Source organism: Staurois parvus, unplaced genomic scaffold (assembly GCF_062004578.1).
Source record: "Staurois parvus isolate SC_StPar_1 unplaced genomic scaffold, SC_StPar_1.0 ptg000048l, whole genome shotgun sequence".
Taxonomy (NCBI): Eukaryota; Metazoa; Chordata; class Amphibia; order Anura; family Ranidae; genus Staurois; species Staurois parvus.
In genome coordinates this window covers 2500914-2519087 of record NW_028317844.1, presented here as the reverse complement: position 1 = coordinate 2519087, position 18174 = coordinate 2500914, and the positions used below count along the sequence as shown (strand labels likewise).

General features: G+C 40.5%; 1 protein-coding gene across 2 annotated transcripts in view; it reads right to left on the bottom strand.

Moving 5' to 3' along the window:
- METTL24 (methyltransferase like 24) overlaps positions 1 to 17254 on the bottom strand; it is a 109781-nt gene extending 92527 nt beyond the window's left edge. The window contains exons 1-3 of one of the 2 annotated variants that reach the window (XM_089664644.1): positions 16658 to 17254; positions 4597 to 4750; positions 1827 to 2523 (exon numbers count right to left, since the gene is read on the bottom strand). In XM_089664644.1, coding sequence (XP_089520770.1) covers positions 1827 to 2129 — 303 coding nt within the window. In that variant the 5' untranslated portion in view covers positions 2130 to 2523; positions 4597 to 4750; positions 16658 to 17254. Of the gene's footprint in view, positions 1 to 1826; positions 3954 to 4596; positions 4751 to 16657 lie in introns of those variants that run through there. The other variant, XM_089664652.1, reaches the window with a different exon arrangement.
- Between the last annotated feature and the right edge of the window lie 920 nt (positions 17255 to 18174).

The following is an 18174-nucleotide window of genomic DNA, read 5'->3' as shown; positions in this document are numbered from 1 at the left end:
CCCACCTTAACCTAACACAGCGACTTGAGAGGTTGTACACATGATGACCGCCATGATGCTTCGGCAAAACATTTACCCTTGGTCATGTTCGACGGGCTATATCACTGCCAACCAGGGGTGAACTGACCGTTTGGAAACTCGGGCACTGCCCGAGGGCCCAGGGTCAGTAGGGGCCCCATGAGATGCCCCTGGTACCTTTTTCATAGGCTTTTTTGAGTTTGGGCAAGGACACAGGGGCCCCATGATCCCCTATTGCCCGGGGGCCCCATGAGTTGTCAGTCCGCCCTTGCCGCCAACATGACCCATTTAAATGAATTGGGGCTGTGTCTGGGTGCAATGCAGAGGTGCAGCAAGGGTATAAATGAAGCCTTCATCCCCCCCGTCACTGATTGCCCTGAATTAACATATTCACATGCCCAGTGAATCCAGCATTCTCTGGTGAAACCTGCTGCTCTGCCGCAGCACATCTTATCTTCGATAACGATGGCATCAGAGGGCCAAGTATCTAATATGGGTTCTTGCATCCAACCACCTGAAGACTCCTGGGATGTGTGACGTTTGCATCCCAGGAGGCTTCAGGAATGGGGAATACTTTATTGTCATCTAGGCAAGAAAGGGTGAAGGAACTTTTTTTTCCAATATCCAATTGTTTAAAGGGGGAAGGGGAAGGCACAACCTAGAAATATATACATGTAATACAATACAGAGAAGACAGGAACAACGTACGTTGTATATGCAGATATATTTCTAAATAAAAACCTCCATTTTAAGTAAAAAAAAAGACAGAAATGTACCATGCAGTTGAATTTGTTTACTCCACAAAAAAATATAGAGTGAAAAATGTATGTTGTAAATATACACATACAGTACATAACACCCACAATGGTGAATACACATATGCATGTTGGATAAAGTGCTCCAAATCCTGTGTGCAAGGCACCTCCATCTCCCGCTGTACTCCGTTCTAATTAGCTGTTTGATGCAAATACAGTTTGTTCAGTCCATCCTCTTTTATGTTTGCTAAGCCAATGGTGGCTATACACGCTTAGATTTTTATTGTCTAATCAATGATTCGATGGAGACGATTGAATTGGCAAACAATTAAATAGGCATGACTCCTATCAATTTCACTCCATTTAGATCCAATACAATCAAACTAAGTTGATTGACCAGGGTGGAAAATGATTGAATATTTTGCAATTACCAGCAGCACTTAGATACTTTGTTCATGAGTTAGATTGTATTTCAATTGATCAGTTTATGAGATTGCATGATAAAAACAGATGTGATTGATAACGTATGGTTGTGACTTCCAACTATTGTATCAAAATCCACTTCCCTGTGTGTCATATCGATCAAATGGGTTTTCAACCATAGATCAGTTATACCTATTGCTTGGAAAAGAAATCACTCACTCATCACTGTTTATAATGGTGGCCATACACACTTTGATAAATGAACGATTTATTTTCTTATCAATCTTTCCCGATAAGATCAATCGATAGCTGACAACACGTCAATCAATATACCGCACATGGGAAGTGGAATTCAATCAACAGTTGGATGATTGTAAATTATTGATCATATCTCCTTTTTTACCAAGCAACCTCATAATCTGATCAACTGTTATACAATCAAATTTATGACCAAATCTGTTCTGTTGACTGATGGAAAACGATCAATAATCTTCCACCCTGGATCTAAACTGAGTTTGTACCAATCAGATGGGAACTTGTGGTTATTCAATCGGTTTCTGATTGGATCATTTCGAATGATCAAATAATAGAATGGAAGTGTGTACAATCACCATAAGAGTTGTCACTGACCTTCAAGTTGTCCCTCTTGGGCACGTTGGAGTTGCCCCCTTGTCTCCCGGAGCTCCCACCTCTGCTGCTTCTCCTGACATATATCACCTGCCTCTTGCTGGGCACCTCCTCTATTCTCCTGTTGTGCCCCTCTATGAAGATGCCAGGCTCTCTTGGTTGGACCTTAAGCAGCAGATCAGCCTGTGGCCAGGACTTTCTTCTGAGTTCAGCCATGAAGTGGGTGCAAAGGAAGAATGCCAGGCACAGGACCAGGAGGCGCAGGGTGCAGGCTCTCCATCGCAGTCTCACCTCCCTGGCCAGCATGGTCCTCTTAGTCCTGCCAGGTTAGTGCATGAAGGAAGCACACAGGACCTGCACAATCACAATCCATAGAACAGAGAAGTTTTAAACTGTAGCAGCCATTCCTGGAGTGCAATGTCCCAGAGGTGAGAGCCTAATGTGCTGGAGGAGGGAGGCAGTCCCAGGACTTTCTTCCAGAGCCTCCCCTTGTACCTCCCTCCTCCTGACCCTGTCTATCCATTATACAGATTGCAAGATTCAGGTGACAAGGACATTACTACAATGTGGCCAGCTACTGCTAACTTCTCCTGACTGCCACTGAGTTCACATCTGTCACATTGATCAATGGGAACGTCCTCGTCTTTCATCGCGCGCTGCATGATGTGGAATCCACTCATCTCATATTTCTAATATTTCACTGAAGGATTCAAAACAAGAAAATACATCTAGTGAGAAGAGAGGAATAAAGTTGTAACTGGGAACATACTGTTGTCCCTGGAACAAAAAAAGAAATGCATTCTTTAAATGGGGATCACTTATTTTGGTGACAGCTAAATCTCAGCCTACACGTTACAACCTGATCATACAATTTCCATACAATCAATGTTAGATGTTCCAGATTTATGTAATATGAGGACCTACCTGAACTATCATACCCATCTTTATCTAATCAAGCAGACCCTTGCACTACACACATGTTGGTAGATCTAATGGTGGCCACACACTTCGATTTTATTACCAGATCAGTGTACGATTAGATCAAAACAATTGAATGGCCATAGCTTCCTTTTTGACTTGATTTATACTCGATTTTTGGATCGGATTTGATGAAATGGAGTTATTTGGCCAGGGAGGAAAATGATCGGTTGGCATTTATCAGCAGCACCAACATGTTTTGTTCATGAATACAATAATATTTCAATTGATCAGATTACTCGTATACATTGTGGAAACATAGGTCATGATCAAACTGAATTTTTCCATTAGTATCAGTCCTGAGAGGTCGATTGATAGGTCAACTTCTCATCAACAGGAATGGCCAACATGGATCAAAGCATCCAGTTCAGCAGGAACTGGACAAATTTTGATCCATGTATGGCCAACTGTAATTATGTTCATATCTTAAAGCGGAGTTCCACCCAAAAGGGTACCTGGTTTTGACAGGTCCACTTAGAGAAAGCTGTATTCAATTGTGAATAGTTCAATTTGGTGTAGGACTGAGCTGGAAGTTCGGCCCCCCTCCTTCCCTGCGCAGCCCTCTGGGACATTTCACAGGTCCCAGAGGACTGCAGCCCATTCACATAATGCAGCACTATTTGTGCATTCACAGTCCTTAGTGAAGATAGCAGCACCATCACTCAACAACCAATTGAAGACATGAGGACACTGCTGGATCCCTGGACAGGTAAGTGCTTTCATTTTAAAAATCAGCAGCTACAGTATTTTTAGCTGCTGACTTTTAATTTTTGGAAGAAGAGACCGGAACTCCTCTTTAACTATTGGTCAAAATCCTCTGCACCATGTGTGGCATATCGATCAAATGGGTTGTCAGCTTTAAATTGACTATTCCTATCAGGAGAGATTGATCAGAAAAGAAATCGACCATTTATTGAAGCATGTACTGTACGGCCAACATAAAATAGATTATAATCTGATTGTATTGCATATGGTAAGCCTAATGCTGGCCATACGTGGATTGAAAATTGGCCGGCTCAGCAGGGCCTGGGCAAATTTTGATCCATGTATATGCTAGCTGTTTGTACACAAGTCGATCTATCAATCAACTTACGTACAATCAACCAATCAGTGCCACTAGCTATTGCCGACAACATTGATCATTGTATTCAATAGCTCTGTGGGAGTGATTCCCCCTTTCACATAGAATGTGTGGATGGGAAAACTGGCTCTTTTTGTTTTTTTTTTGTTCAACCTGCTAGTTGAACAAACAATATGGGTCTACTTAAGGCTGGCCATGCACACTACAATATGATTGTAAAATTTCTGTATATTCTCTTTTTAATTTATCAAAGCAGCCAATTTAATATCAAATCAAGCATGCCTCTTTAAAGCAGCGCTGGTGGTAGACCTATAATAGGATTGCACAATCAGATTGTATTGTGTATGACCACACCAAGGCTGACCATACACTATACAATAGACTTCTGTTGAAGGAACACATTGGAAAATTGTCCATCAATCAGTGTCTGCAGCTGCTGAATAATGTATTCTAACAGCTGTGGGTACCCCTCTCAGAATACAATATCCTGTTGGGGGGATTGCTTCATTCACATCGTTTGTGTGGTTGGAGGAATCTGATGGCCGACAAAAATAATAATAATGTGCAATACCAGCTCAAAGCTACCTAGAGATAATAAAGATTTGGTCACTGAACCTGCCATACACACATGTATGTTTGTATTTCTAAGAAGAGGGTGTAAATATTTGTGGCAAGGGCTTCTCACGGGTAAAACAATAGAAAAGGTTCACTTACCATGGTCTTCCATAGGCAGATATCTCTCCAAAGGGACAGTGAGACATGTGACCATCCTCATACTCATGCTTGATCTGTCTAAAGTGTCCAACAAGTGTTACATTGATCTCCTAAGACCCTCAGCTCCATCTAGTGGCCATTATGCTGTAATTTCCTGAAATACATAAAAAACAAAAAAGGAAAGAAAAATTCTGCATTATAGCCAGTAGATGGAGCTGATGTTCATAGGAAATTACTATATTATGTAAAATATGGTCAGAAGTCATGAGGGCTGGGCAAATGTTTGTTACATTCGTCTACCAAATTTTTACATAAATAGACCACCAATTGATGATTTTCAGTTTATTGATTCCTTTCTTTAACTGAATATGATTATTTTAGATTTTCTTTTTAATTTACATGCAGACTAAGCTGGTCAACAAAGGTGACAGTGTCAGTTGGTGGGATAAACTATTATATTACCAGGGGTGCCTGAACATTCTAATGCTGATACTAATGCAAACTAACGAGCCTATAGCGTTAATACACAATTTTTGATGTGAGCAATGTGCATTTAAGGTGCGTTAAAAAATCGCATCCCAGAGGCCCTCCAATTGATTTTGCAGAGAAGTGTTTTTTCTACCTCACTGATGACTTGTAAGCACTTCTCAAATGCGTTGTAAACGATACAGGCATGTTTATGGCATGTTGGCATAGATTTGAATGCAAAGAGTTCACAAGCTTCAGCTTCTTGCAGACTTGACTTGTAGTTTCATTTTTGCGGCACAGCGACACGAATCAATACAAATGCTACATGTTTTTCAATGTGAACATCTCTGTCCACTGTCCATAGTATCCTTTGTAGGCTGCTGTGTTAGGCGCTCGGACAGCAAAAGCGTTCCCCAAATGCTTGTTTCTCATGCCAGTGTGAGCAGAACCTAAGATTTTTCCATTTAATTTATTAATATTAAACCATGTGAATAAAAATAATTATTGTGACAGCCCAGTGTCCAAACTGTCACTTTTAGTTGGTTGAATATAACTGTGAAAAAAAATGTAAGAAATATGTTGTATGACATCTAGATAGGCCTATGTCTGGCCTGTTGTTATCCTTAGGCTACTTTCACACTGCTTCGCTGAAAAAAAAAAAAGCATAAAAACACATATTCGTTGCATTTTTGATGCGTTTGTGTTGCATTTTTTTATTCCCAACTGGACAAAGTACTTCCCACAGATGCATTGCGTTTTTGATGCGCTTTCCATTCATTTCAATAGAGGGATGTGTTTTTGGTGTGTTTTTGTTTTTTTTTAACTGAACAAACTACAAATGCAGCAAGAAGGATTTTTTTTCACCGCAACTGAAGCGCAACAGATCAGTGTGAAGAGCACCACAGAATATAAAGGGATGCAGTTTTCTTCCTCTTTTCTTCAGTTTTTTTTTTTTTTAACTGAAGAACGCACCAAAAGTGGATCAGTGTAAAAGCAACTTTATAGTGATCTTTAGTCCTCTTTAATATGTTAGACTCCAACTGTATCATACGGAATGTTTTATTTTGTCTATTTCTAAAGTCTGTCTTTTTTCTTTCTGTGTGGTTTCTTTTGGTCTTTGTACAAAAAAAATAAAACAAAATAAAAATAAAGGAACAAGAAATAAAAACAAGAATGAATATACAATAATCTATTTTTGCAAGCATAAACCACAAACAAGTCCCAGCCAGAACGAAATATATTTTGTGATAGTTGTCACTGACAAAATAGCATTTCATTGCTGTTCTGAATAGTTGTAATCCTACATTTGGAATGACCATAGTAAAAGGATAGCATGTTATTCTATCTACTCCATGAACGGCTACATTACAAAGAAGTCTTTTCTTGGGGACAGAGGCTTCCTCAAAGCTGCTACTTGTAATTCCCATGGTAATCTGACTTGACAAATGTTATAAAACTTACTAAATGGGCCTCTTATCCTCACATAATATTGATCCCAGGTTACTTGTTTTTATTCCGTGGTCTTCTGGTCTTAATTAGGTTTACATTATACAATTGAAGTGTAACTAAAGACTGTTTTGGTGTAGAATACCTGTCAGAATATTAATGTTGTTTGTGCCCGGAGGAGGATTTACCCTCTTTAAATTGTGTTGGTGTCTGTTATCACCCAGAGTTACAAAAAATCCCAAATTTTAAGGGAAATCTTCCAATGGAAACACTAGTTCTGGTGACCCTGGTGGCATCCATAGATTCCCTCCGTTTGGAAGTATTTCTTCTCACTTCCTGTTTTGGCTATGGGACAGGAAGTAAAGAGAAACCTCCTTAACCACTTGCTAACCACGCTATAGCCAAATGACGGCTACAGCACAGTTGTCCAGTTCTGGGAGGGCGTCATATAACGTCCTCCTGCACGCCCCCAGTGGCACGTACTCGGTGATCTCTGTGTCCTTGATAAGGTAAGGTACCTGATCAATTGATAAGGTAAAAAGCCAATCACAGCGGCCTTTTACCACGTGATTAGCTGTGTCCAATGACACAGCAGATCATGGAGTAAATACAGTTGCCAGTTTTCGGCAGCACTTTCCTCATGCTGATCACAGAGCAGATTGGCACTTATTATCAGGACACTAATGATCAGTGCCTTGCAGTTCCACCCAGCAGTGCCCCCCATCAGTGCGCACCAGTGCCCAGCAGTGCCACCTATCAGTGCTGCCCAGCAGTTGCACCCATCAGTGCCGCACGTCAGTGCCATCAGTGAATGCCGCCCATCAGTACCCATCATTGTTGCATATCAGTGCAGCATCATTAGTGCCTCCTCATCAATGTCCACCAGTACCACCTCATCAGTGCAGCCTATCAGTGCTGCCTATCCGTGCCACGCTATCAGAGCTCATCAGTGCCCATCAGTGCTGCATATCACTGCAGCATCATCAGTGCCTTCTCATCAATGCCCACCAGTGCCACCTCATTAGTGCAGCCTATCAGTGCTGCTTATCCATGCCACCCCATCAGAGCTCATCAGTGCTGCCTATCAGTGCAGCCTCATCAACGCACATCAGTGAAGGAGAAAATTTACCTGTTTGCAAAATTTTATAACAGAAACAAAGAAACATTTTTCAAATTTTTTGCTCTTTTTTTTGTTTATAGTGCAAAGAAATAAAACACCCAGTGGCGAGTAAATACCACCAAAAGAAAGCTCTATTTGTGTGAAAACAATTATAAAAATTTCATATGGGTACAATGTTGCATGACTGAACAATTGTCATTCAAAGTGCAACAGTGTTGAAAGCTGAAAATTGGCCTGGGCAGGAAGGGGGTAAAAGTGCACGGTAGGCAAGTGGTTAATGGGCCACAGATAGCAAAAAGACCCTGGAGTTTTAACCCTCCCTTACCCCTGATTCACATCTGTGTAGGTGGTGCCGCTGCGGGACCCGCACAAATACCTGCAGCCATACCACCCACACAGAGGAATGTGGGAGCCACAGGTTGGTGCCATTAATTCTAATGGCACAGTTCCCATGTGGACTGCGATTTCCAAAGTTGTGCAGGGACTTCTTCTCTGCATGTCCTGGGGCACGGGAGTCCATTCAAATTAATGGGCTCTCGTGCCCACGCAAATCGTAGCACGCACAAATGCACAGATGTGAACCAGGGGTTACTCAATCCAAAATAGTTCTACTTTAAATTCCCAATAGTGTTTACATAATCATCTTATCATGATTTCCATTGTGTACCAGTGTGTACAACAAAACAGCCTATATCTACAAATATACAGTACATTGCGATATTTTGACACTTTCATTTCTATATATACAAGACATGTACTGTTGATAACTTCTAACCTTATGGTACTGACAAGTTGGCCACAGGATGTAATTTAGTGACTAAAATGTGTATGTCTTAGAAACAAATGTCAGTGGCATAGTGTATATCTCATAACATACATAAAATCGAAAGTGTCTCAAATCAATAGGCAGATATTGGACTATCGAACCCTTGTAGCCAACATAGGCACTGCCTTAATCGTGTATAATGACTTACACATTTCAGCGGTGTACCTTCTTCATCAAAACCGGACTCATAATACACAGTTGAGACAGTGCTTATGTTGTTAACAAGGGATCGATAGTTGGACATCTGTGCCTATTGGTTTGAGAGATTTTAGATTTTACGAAATATGCACTTACATCAAGTACTTTTGTGAGTACAAGATATTTATTTAAAAAAAAATATGGAAGTTCATACACTGTGCTGGTGCATTCTCTGTTCATTTTGTAGTGCAGATTGAAGATTTCCCAGTCTGAAGGGAGTAGCACCTCCGTTTTTAGCATATATATGTAGTGCAACCTCCATAGGAGCTGCTTGCATTTTGCCGAGGCTTTCCCCTAGATCTTCACCCATAGCCAAGCACACAGCATGTCCTATAGCCAGATGCACACAACTTCTGCTCATTACTTCAATGATCAGTCTAGGGGTTGTAATTTTTGTTGTTTTTATTTCTTTTTAGAACTGGGATAGGGAAGAGGTATAGCAGGACACTCCGAATTGAACTGTTCACAATTAAGGACAGCTTTCTCTAAGTGGATCTGTGGGTTTCTCTTGTAGAACTGTGCAGCAGACTGTACAAAGAATGGAGTAAAGCCCCTCTATAGAAATACAGAACTTAGTGAACATTTGCTCTTCTAGCTTACACCTAGCAGCTTTCTATAAAGAACCCGAGGAGGCGTTTAAACAGCACAAGTCCCAGGATCCCTTTTTTGGATAGTCTGTACTCACAAGGCCCTTGCTGTAGGTCAACTTCTTCCCTGATACCAGACAGGATCTGTTGATGTTTCCCTCAGTCAGCTCTCAGATGCACCCTGGGTTTTAGCGTTCTGGCCCTCGGGTCACCCACCTAAGGCTTCCTGGCAGCATGTGCCAGGGGAGGCAGCCACCTCCCTAGCTGGAACTCCCTTGAGTGGGGAAGAAGAATCCAGATCCCATGTGTTTACTGAATATAAATACCAGTACCCAGCATGCTCAGGGGCACCACTCCCTGCAATTGGCTAGAGCTGCATCCATATTCATACTGTTCATCTGCATGGCTTACACTGTCCACCCAGAACCTTCTTTGGTTACATGGATACAGATGAACTTTCACCCAGATGCAGCAGTACTGTGAGTCACAGGATGAACTAGCTAGCAGTTGTAGCTCTTCTGTTAAGCAGAGAGAGAGAAACACTAAATTTTGCCTTACAATCAACTGTTAGGCAGAAGACCATACTGTGCTATACTATACTATCTACATCCTAGCACTTATCTAGGAGGGTGCTATATACATATATATATATATATATATATATACAGTATATATATATATATACACACAGTTGTGTTCAAAATAATAGCAGTCAGACATCACTAACCTGATCAATCACTGTTTTTGGTAGAAATGATATTCCTACATGGCAAATAATTTACTAGCAGATGTAGTAGAGTAATAGAAATCCAACAGACCCAACAGTCATGACATGCATGCTGCTGATTCTGTGTAATTGAATCACTAATTGAAAGGGGCATGTTCAAAATAATAGCAGTGTGGAGTTCTATTAGTGAGGTCATTCATTCTTTGAAAAACAGGTGGCAATTATTGCCCTTATTTAAGGAAGGAAGGCAGCAAATGTTGTACATACTGGTTACAGTGCATTTCTCTCTGAAATTCTGAGGAAAATGGGTCGTTCCAGACATTGTTCAGAAGAACAGCGTACCTTGATTAAAAAGTTGTTTGGAGAGGGGAAAACATATAAAGAAGTGCAGAAAATGATAGGCTGCTCAGATAAAATGATCGCAAATGCTTTAAAATGACAACCAAAACCTGAAAGACGTGGAAGAAAGCAAAAAACTACCATTCGAATAGATAGAAGAATAGCCAAAATGGCAAGGACTCAGCCAACAATCAGCTCCAGGAAGATCAAAGAAGGTCTAAAGTTACCTGTGAGTACTGTTACAATTAGAAGACGCCTATGTGAAGCCAAGCTATCTGCAAGAAGCCCCCGCAAAGTCCCACTGTTGAAAAAAAGATGTGCTGAAGAGGTTACAATTTGCCAAAGAGCATATTGACTGGCCTAAAGAGAAATGGCGCAACATTTTGTGGACTGATGAAAGTAAGATTGTTCTTTTTGGGTCTAGTGGCCGGAGACAGTTTGTCAGACGACCCCCAAACACTGAATTCAAGCCACAGTACACTGTGAAGACAGTGAAGCATGGTTGCGCAAGCATCATGATATGGGGATGTTTCTCATACTACGGTGTTGGGCCTATTTATCGCATACCAGGGATCATGGATCAGTTTGAATACATCAGAATACTTGAAGAGGTCATGTTGCCTTATGCTGAAGAGGAAATGCCCTTGAAATGGGTGTTCCAACAAGACAACGACCCCAAACACACCAGTAAACGTGCAACATCTTGGTTCCAGACCAACAAGATTGACATTATGGAGTGGCCAGCCCAATCCCTGGATCTTAATCCAATAGAAAACTTGTGGAGTGACATCAAAAATGCAGTTTCTGAGGCAAAACCAAGAAATAGAGAAGAACTGTGGAATGTAGTCCAATCATCCTGGGCTAAAATACCTGTTCACAGGTGCCAGAAGTTGGTTGACTCCATACAACACAGATGTACAGCAGTTCTCAGAAACAGTGCTTATACAACTAAATATTCATTAAGTGATTCAAAGGAAAGCAAAATCTTCAAACATTTTTCAGTTTATATAGTGAATATTTAAGTTTGTAAAGAAGAATACAAACACTGCTATTTTTTTGAACAGTCTAATATTCACTTTTCTTCAATTTTTTTAGAGGAACAACACAAATGTGATATATTTTTCTTCATGTTTTGATTTGGAATAGAATGTGTAGTGTTCCCAATGCATTTGTGTGTATGGAAATAAAAGCTATTAGAAGGATTTTGAGCTTTATTCACTTTTTTCAACACACTGCTATTATTTTGAACACAACTGTATGTTAAACAAAATCATGGAATGTGAAAGTGATCACATGTTTCTCATTGAAAACGGAGGTAATGTAACATTCTTTTGCTTACGCTGTGTGATGAGACACTTAGCTAACAAATGGGAAGCCTCACTTTCATCATTCACTGTGTGTGCTGCTTAACTGTGCACTTAATATACATTGCTTAACTCTGCATCCTGTACATAGTGCACTAGTGAACCCTGCACTTTGTACATAGCACACTTCTGAACTCTGCACTCTGAATGTAGCACACACCTGAACTCTTCACTCTACACATAACACACTTCTAAACTATGCGCTCTGTACGTAGAGCACTTGTGAACACTGTACTGTGTACGCAGCACACATGTGAACCCTGCACCCTGTACATAATGCACTCCTGAACCCTGCACTCTGTATGTAGCGCACTCCTGAACCCCACCCTCTGTATGTAATATGCACCTGAACCCTGCGCATAACGCATTAATGGTATTTAACAGAGCCTTTGTAAGGCCCTCACACTGTTAGTGCACCCTTTAATGTGAGGGGGGGGGTTGCATTGGGGGGGTTGAGTTCCTGTACCTATTCTCTGAGGAAAAAAAGGCCACATGTACAGTATTTTCTTATGATTCATGCAAAGTAAACTTTGGACTTTATTGACCTTCATTTTTATCCTTTTCACACTTGAGTAATGAAGTTGTATTTCAATAGAAGGCTAGCTACTAGGGCATTTTTTTCAAGCTACAAGCGTCAAGCGCCACTATGCACAGGTGTGAACAGGCACAACTGAAAACCATGGATGCTGAGCATTTTGGCGCTCCAAGCTATGAAACACTCAGGTGTGAAGTGAATGGAACCAAAAACCTCCGTGTGTATGGGGCCTCAATGACATTTTGTGCGTAAACCTACTTCAGACTGGCTATAATTTAAAAAAAAAAGCCCAGTCAAAGTCAGAAAGGAAGGGTTAATATTTCAATGATATGTTGTGAAGATATGATTGGAATGTTAGGCACTGGAGTGTACAGGATAGATGAGAAGGAGATCATTAGAATGGAGTCTGGAACAATAGGACATCTGCCCACTTTCACTGCATTGACCTGTAGGGAATGCTTTTAGACTTTAATACCATTTCATGCTGTCTGGTCAACTGTGTGATAATGACAGCAGCTTTAGAGTGATTGGATTTCCTGCTGTTCGTCTAAATACCACCAAATAAATCTATGTATTTAAAAAAAAAAAATCCAAATTTTTTTTTTTTAAATGTGTTACGGAATCTTTTATCTTGCTGCAAACTTTTCCAAATTGATGCTGAAAATTGTGGATTTTCCATGGATGGATGTTTTCTAATGAAAACATCCATTCGGGGATGAAAAGCACCTGCAGGGTTACTGTATAAAGGTCAGGCATCCTTTTACTCTTCAATAGACAAGCCTCCCCCCCATTTAAGAAAACAAAACAAAGATGGCATTACTCTGGAGATTTTCTAATGAACAAAGCCTCTGAGTTTTAACAAAGTCAATGACTGAAGGAATTTCACCTGCTGGATGAGACAGATTCCTGGGAATGCTCTCCTAACAAAAGCTCTTTTCACCCAGCTTATTTCTAAAACTGACGTTACAGAGCGATGGCGGCCAAATACAGTCTGGATTTTTTTTACTACATGGCATCAAGAACATCCACCTGTTCACTGTGTAAGAAACCCTACTTAGCCTTAAAATGGTTTCTCAATAGAAAGTTAATCTCTAATAAGATAAAATCACTCATATAGAGACATTGATCAAAGTCAGAAAGTATTCTCATAGGGTAGATGAGCCATTACATATGTGTGTGTGTTTTTAGGCTAGGTTCACACCTCTGCATGTTGTGATTAATGCGTTTTACTGGTGCATTTTTAAACACGCGTTTTGACGCATTTTGATATGTTTTATGTTTTATTTTGCCAATAGAAAAATATTGACTTTCATGTCACTTTGATGTGAGGTTGATGTGACTTTGGATGGCTGGGATTGTGATGGCAACGTTGGATGGTTGTGACTTTGATGCAACTTTGGATGGGTGCGACTTTGATGCAACTTTGGATGGGTGCAACTTGGATGAGACTTTAGATGGGTGCAACTTTGATGCAACTTTGATTGGGTGTGACTTTGGTGCTACTTACGTTCCAGAGAGTGCAAAGTCACACTACATGAACAGAACTGTCAAACTTTCCTATTACCAAAAAAAACAAAACACAAAACACATCAAAAATGCAACACTTGCATTTTTGATGCAGTTCCATTGAAGTCTACTGCACAAAAAAAGCAATCTGCTGAGGGAAAAAGTCTTTGACCCTCTGCTCAAAGCACACAGATGTGAACTAGATCCATAGGAAATCATGTTAAATGGACTGAAGTGTATTTCTGCAAACTGGAAAATGCACTGAAAAACTGTGAACCTAGGCTTAAAGTATAATTCTAGTCATGGTCATATTTTACATTAATCCAGTTGGACCAATGTCAGTATGTATGTGCCATACCCTGGAAGCTAGAAATCACTGCACTTGTGGGGAGGTTTACTAAAACTGGTTCACTTAGAATTTGGTGCAGCTCTGCATGGTAGCCAATCCGCTTCTAACTTCAGCTTGTTCAATTAAGCTTTGGCAATAAAACCTGGAAGCGTGTCTGTCTCGGAGGCCTGGCTGGTCTGTGCCAAAATTGGAGGTTTGCAGTAAGGGTGGAGTGTCCCTAATCTTTCCATACTCATTTGGAACCTTTCCCTACTGCTATTCACTATCCTTAACAGACAGATGACCTGTCCCTACACTACCCACTTGCAGAAATCCACACCAAGCCCGGCAGCCAGGGTCTTAAATAGACTCTGTCTGACCCAAGATGACTGTCGGAATCACATGGGCAGCAGCATCCAACCAGATAGCTTCTTATTTTTGCTATAAAACATTTTTAAAATCAAATTTCGTCATAAATTTAGGCCACAATGTATTTTGCTACATATCTTTGCTATAAAAAAATTCCAATACCTGTTAATTAATTGGTTATAGCGTCTACAAATGGTGGTATATATACTGTGATTTTTACTAGTAATGGCGGCGATCAGCGACTTATTACGGGACTGCAGTGGGCAGTCTGACACTGGGGGAACTGGTTAACTGCCACTGACATCCCCAGTGACACTAATACAGTGATCAGTGCTATTAAAAAGCACTGACACTGTACTAATGACACTGGCAGGAAGGGGTTACCATCTGGGGCGATCAAAGGGTTAACAGTGTGCTGTGCTTTAATTTGTAGACAAGCTGCTTTGTATTGCTCTGCTGTGTAGAGCAATACAAAGCAGCCTGTTCGTACTGACGGGGAGAGATCTGTGTTGTTTACATACAGAGCTCTCTCCTAACGATCATTGAGTCCCGGCCGAAGAGCCAATAGTGTTCGGGTAGGGGAGCGCACGCGCGCCCTCTACCCGGGGAGGCAAAATCACGTGATTTTGCACATCCCTGCCACCCTGTAGCAGAACGTCTGCTATAGGACTGTCGGGAAGCAGTTAAAGCTAGGTTTAGATTTTGTCACCACACTAAAAATGATCTGCAGAGGATCATTTTTCAGACAGGTCTGAGAGGCAGTGCATTCAGATCACTTTTCAGAGGTGATTGACAGGTGGTGAGGAGGAGATGTGATGCTGTTATTGCCGTGCAAACGCGTTGAAACCACGAGCATTGCACACAGTTGCAGGGCATTTTTGCGGAGCTTCCTCGTTTACTTGAAGAAATAATGTTTGACGCCCCTATCGTGACCTGTCAGTTTTTGCATCGCAAACGAGGCATGTGAACACCACCATTCGTTGCCATTGCAGCTTAAAAGGGATTGTTTGGTGGTGCTAAAAATGTGGTTCAACAATGTGTTTTTAATGCCCCCCAACCAATAGCCTGAGGCCAAAATTCTTAAACCTTCCCTGCCACAGGTTGACAATGCTGTTGTGCGATTTTACTGCACAAGGAAACTTAAAAAAAAGTGGAAAAAAAGGATCTACCGGCAGGATTAAAGTGTTACTAAACCCACAACAGTAAAAACCCACACAGTCTGTATATTCAGTAAAGCACACTTGTTATACTCGCTGTGGAACATAAGGAGTTAATCCTCTGTATTGTGTAAAAAGGCTGTTTGATCCTTTCTTCTGTGCCCCTCCTCTTGTTGAAATGACCACCTGATACAGACTGAACCCGTGGTCACATACACATGCTCAGTTTGGTGTGTATTGCACAGGGGCAATCAGCACATCCTCCTAAAGCAGAAAGAAAAATCCTCCTACAAGCTTTAACCAGTGCTCAGCTGAACACTGATAGAAGTCACAAGACTGCTCTAACTGCTGATGAGAAAAGGTATTTAGCAGTTTATATTTACTAAAATAATTGTATTTCCATGTTCTGTGGGAGACCAGATATAGTGAATGCAGGGTCCTGGGTTTAGTACCACTTTAACAGGTAATAAAACCATAGTAAAGGGGAAATCAGGAAAACAAAAACTGCTGGCACAAATTATATCACATATGTCATTTTTTTTCCATATTTCCCGTCAGATTTAATTGCTATCGATGTCCCCATTAGGGAGATTCACCCTCTCTATTCGTCCCGTTTACTGTTATCACTGAGAGTTAAACTCAAGGAAAATCCAATGATTGAGTTGTCCCCAGACCAGGAATAGAAGGGGAATCTTCTAACGATCATGTTGACAACTAGTGGTTTCCTCACTTTTTAGGGATTTCCTCTCCCTTCCTGTTTTGGCTCTGGAACGGGAAGTGAAGTAATATCTTCCCAATAGGACACAGATAACAAAAAAACATCTGACAGAGGTTATACCCCCCCCCCCCCTTAAAAAACAGGTTTTGTCTTTAGTTCTTTAACATTTCCTTTTGTATCTGAGTATATATTGTGATATAAGCCACCTGAAGCCACGAAAAAGCTATAGAGAGTCTGGCTGCAGTGTACTTCAGTGGCATTACTAGAAAGAAAGTCAGCTGGGTATTGTCAAATGATTGTCAAATATTGCATGCTGTTACCTCTACTTTGTCTACAGTATCTATTTTTTCTTGATTATATCTGTTAATGTTACCTTTGGTTCTTTTATGTAAGATTATCCATATTTTTTTGTTTGCCCACTGGCATGGCACCATTATGTACAAGTAGCCTTTGAAGTTTTTCAAGATCTGTAGAAAGCAGAAATTCATTATGAGTCACTTGACCTCCTGAAATTGCTTAGCACTCCCTATTGAACCTACAGCTACAAAGTCCTGGCTATGCTTTAAAATCATAACAGACTGTGATTAATTCTGTTGTAGAAGACCAAGTACCTAAAATCATTTGTTAAAATCTAATTCTAAACCTGGATATATTGTACATAGCTGAATCTTTTGATGAATGGACTACCTGCAGTTGTATCTATTGCCTTGTTCTACCAGCAGCCATCAGTCCTACTCATCTCTAATATTATTTCTATACAGCATGATGTAAGATTGCTATCAGTCTATTAAATCTACAGGCACTTATCATGAGTTCGGTTTGATCTAGTAAAGAAATAACATTTAACTAGCCCACTAAAACTGTGCTCATATCTAATACCCAAACATATCCTGGTAAATGTAAAAAAAATCCTTTGCATCCTTACCCCCTTCATGACCAGGCAATTTTTTGTTATTTAACACTGCACTACTTTAACTGGTAATTGCACATACAACTCTGTATCCAAATTAAATATACTTTTTACATACTGTATATATTTTCTTCACACAAATAGTGCTTTCTTTTGGTGGTATTTGATAACCACTGGGTTTTTTTTTATTGTATAAACTAAACAAAGACTGAAAATCTTGAAAAAAATAACAATATTTTTTACTTTCTGTTATAAAACATATCCAATAAAACATTTTAAAAAATCTAAATTATTCATACATTTTGAAAATCAAACTTCCTCATAAAAGTCTTTTGTGTAAAAACATTCTCAGTGAGTTAATATTAATTGGTTTGCATGAAAATTATAGCGTCTACAATCTATGGTGTATATATACTGGAATTTATTTATTTTATACTAGTAATAACAGTGATCAGCAACTTATAGTGGGACTGTGATAGTGTGGTGGGTAATCTGACACTGACGCTGGGTGGGAACTGGCTAGCTGACACTGACATCAACAGTGTCATTAATACAGTGATCAGTGCTAATAATATACACTGTCACTGTACTAATGACTCTGACTCAGAAGGGGTTAACATTTATGGGCAAAGGGTTAACGATGTGTCCAACAATGTTAACTGTGTGTACAGTGTCCTGTTTTTAATAAGCAATGTGCCAGTTTTTATTCCCTGCTTCTCCCAGGGAAAAAAGAATGGCATGTAACTGCTGTCTGTAGAGAGCCCTGTGTTGTTCACCAACTCAGGGCTCTCTTCGGTCATTCACTGATCAGCTGGTCCCAGCCACACATTATTGACTTGGACCCGATGCTTGGGTTGTGCTTTAGCAAAGCTGGGGAGGTGGGCGCAAGCGTGCGCCCCCTACCCATAAATACCAGATAACATACATGTACGCAGGGGCGGACTGACAACTCATGGGGCCCCCGGGCAATAGGGGATCAT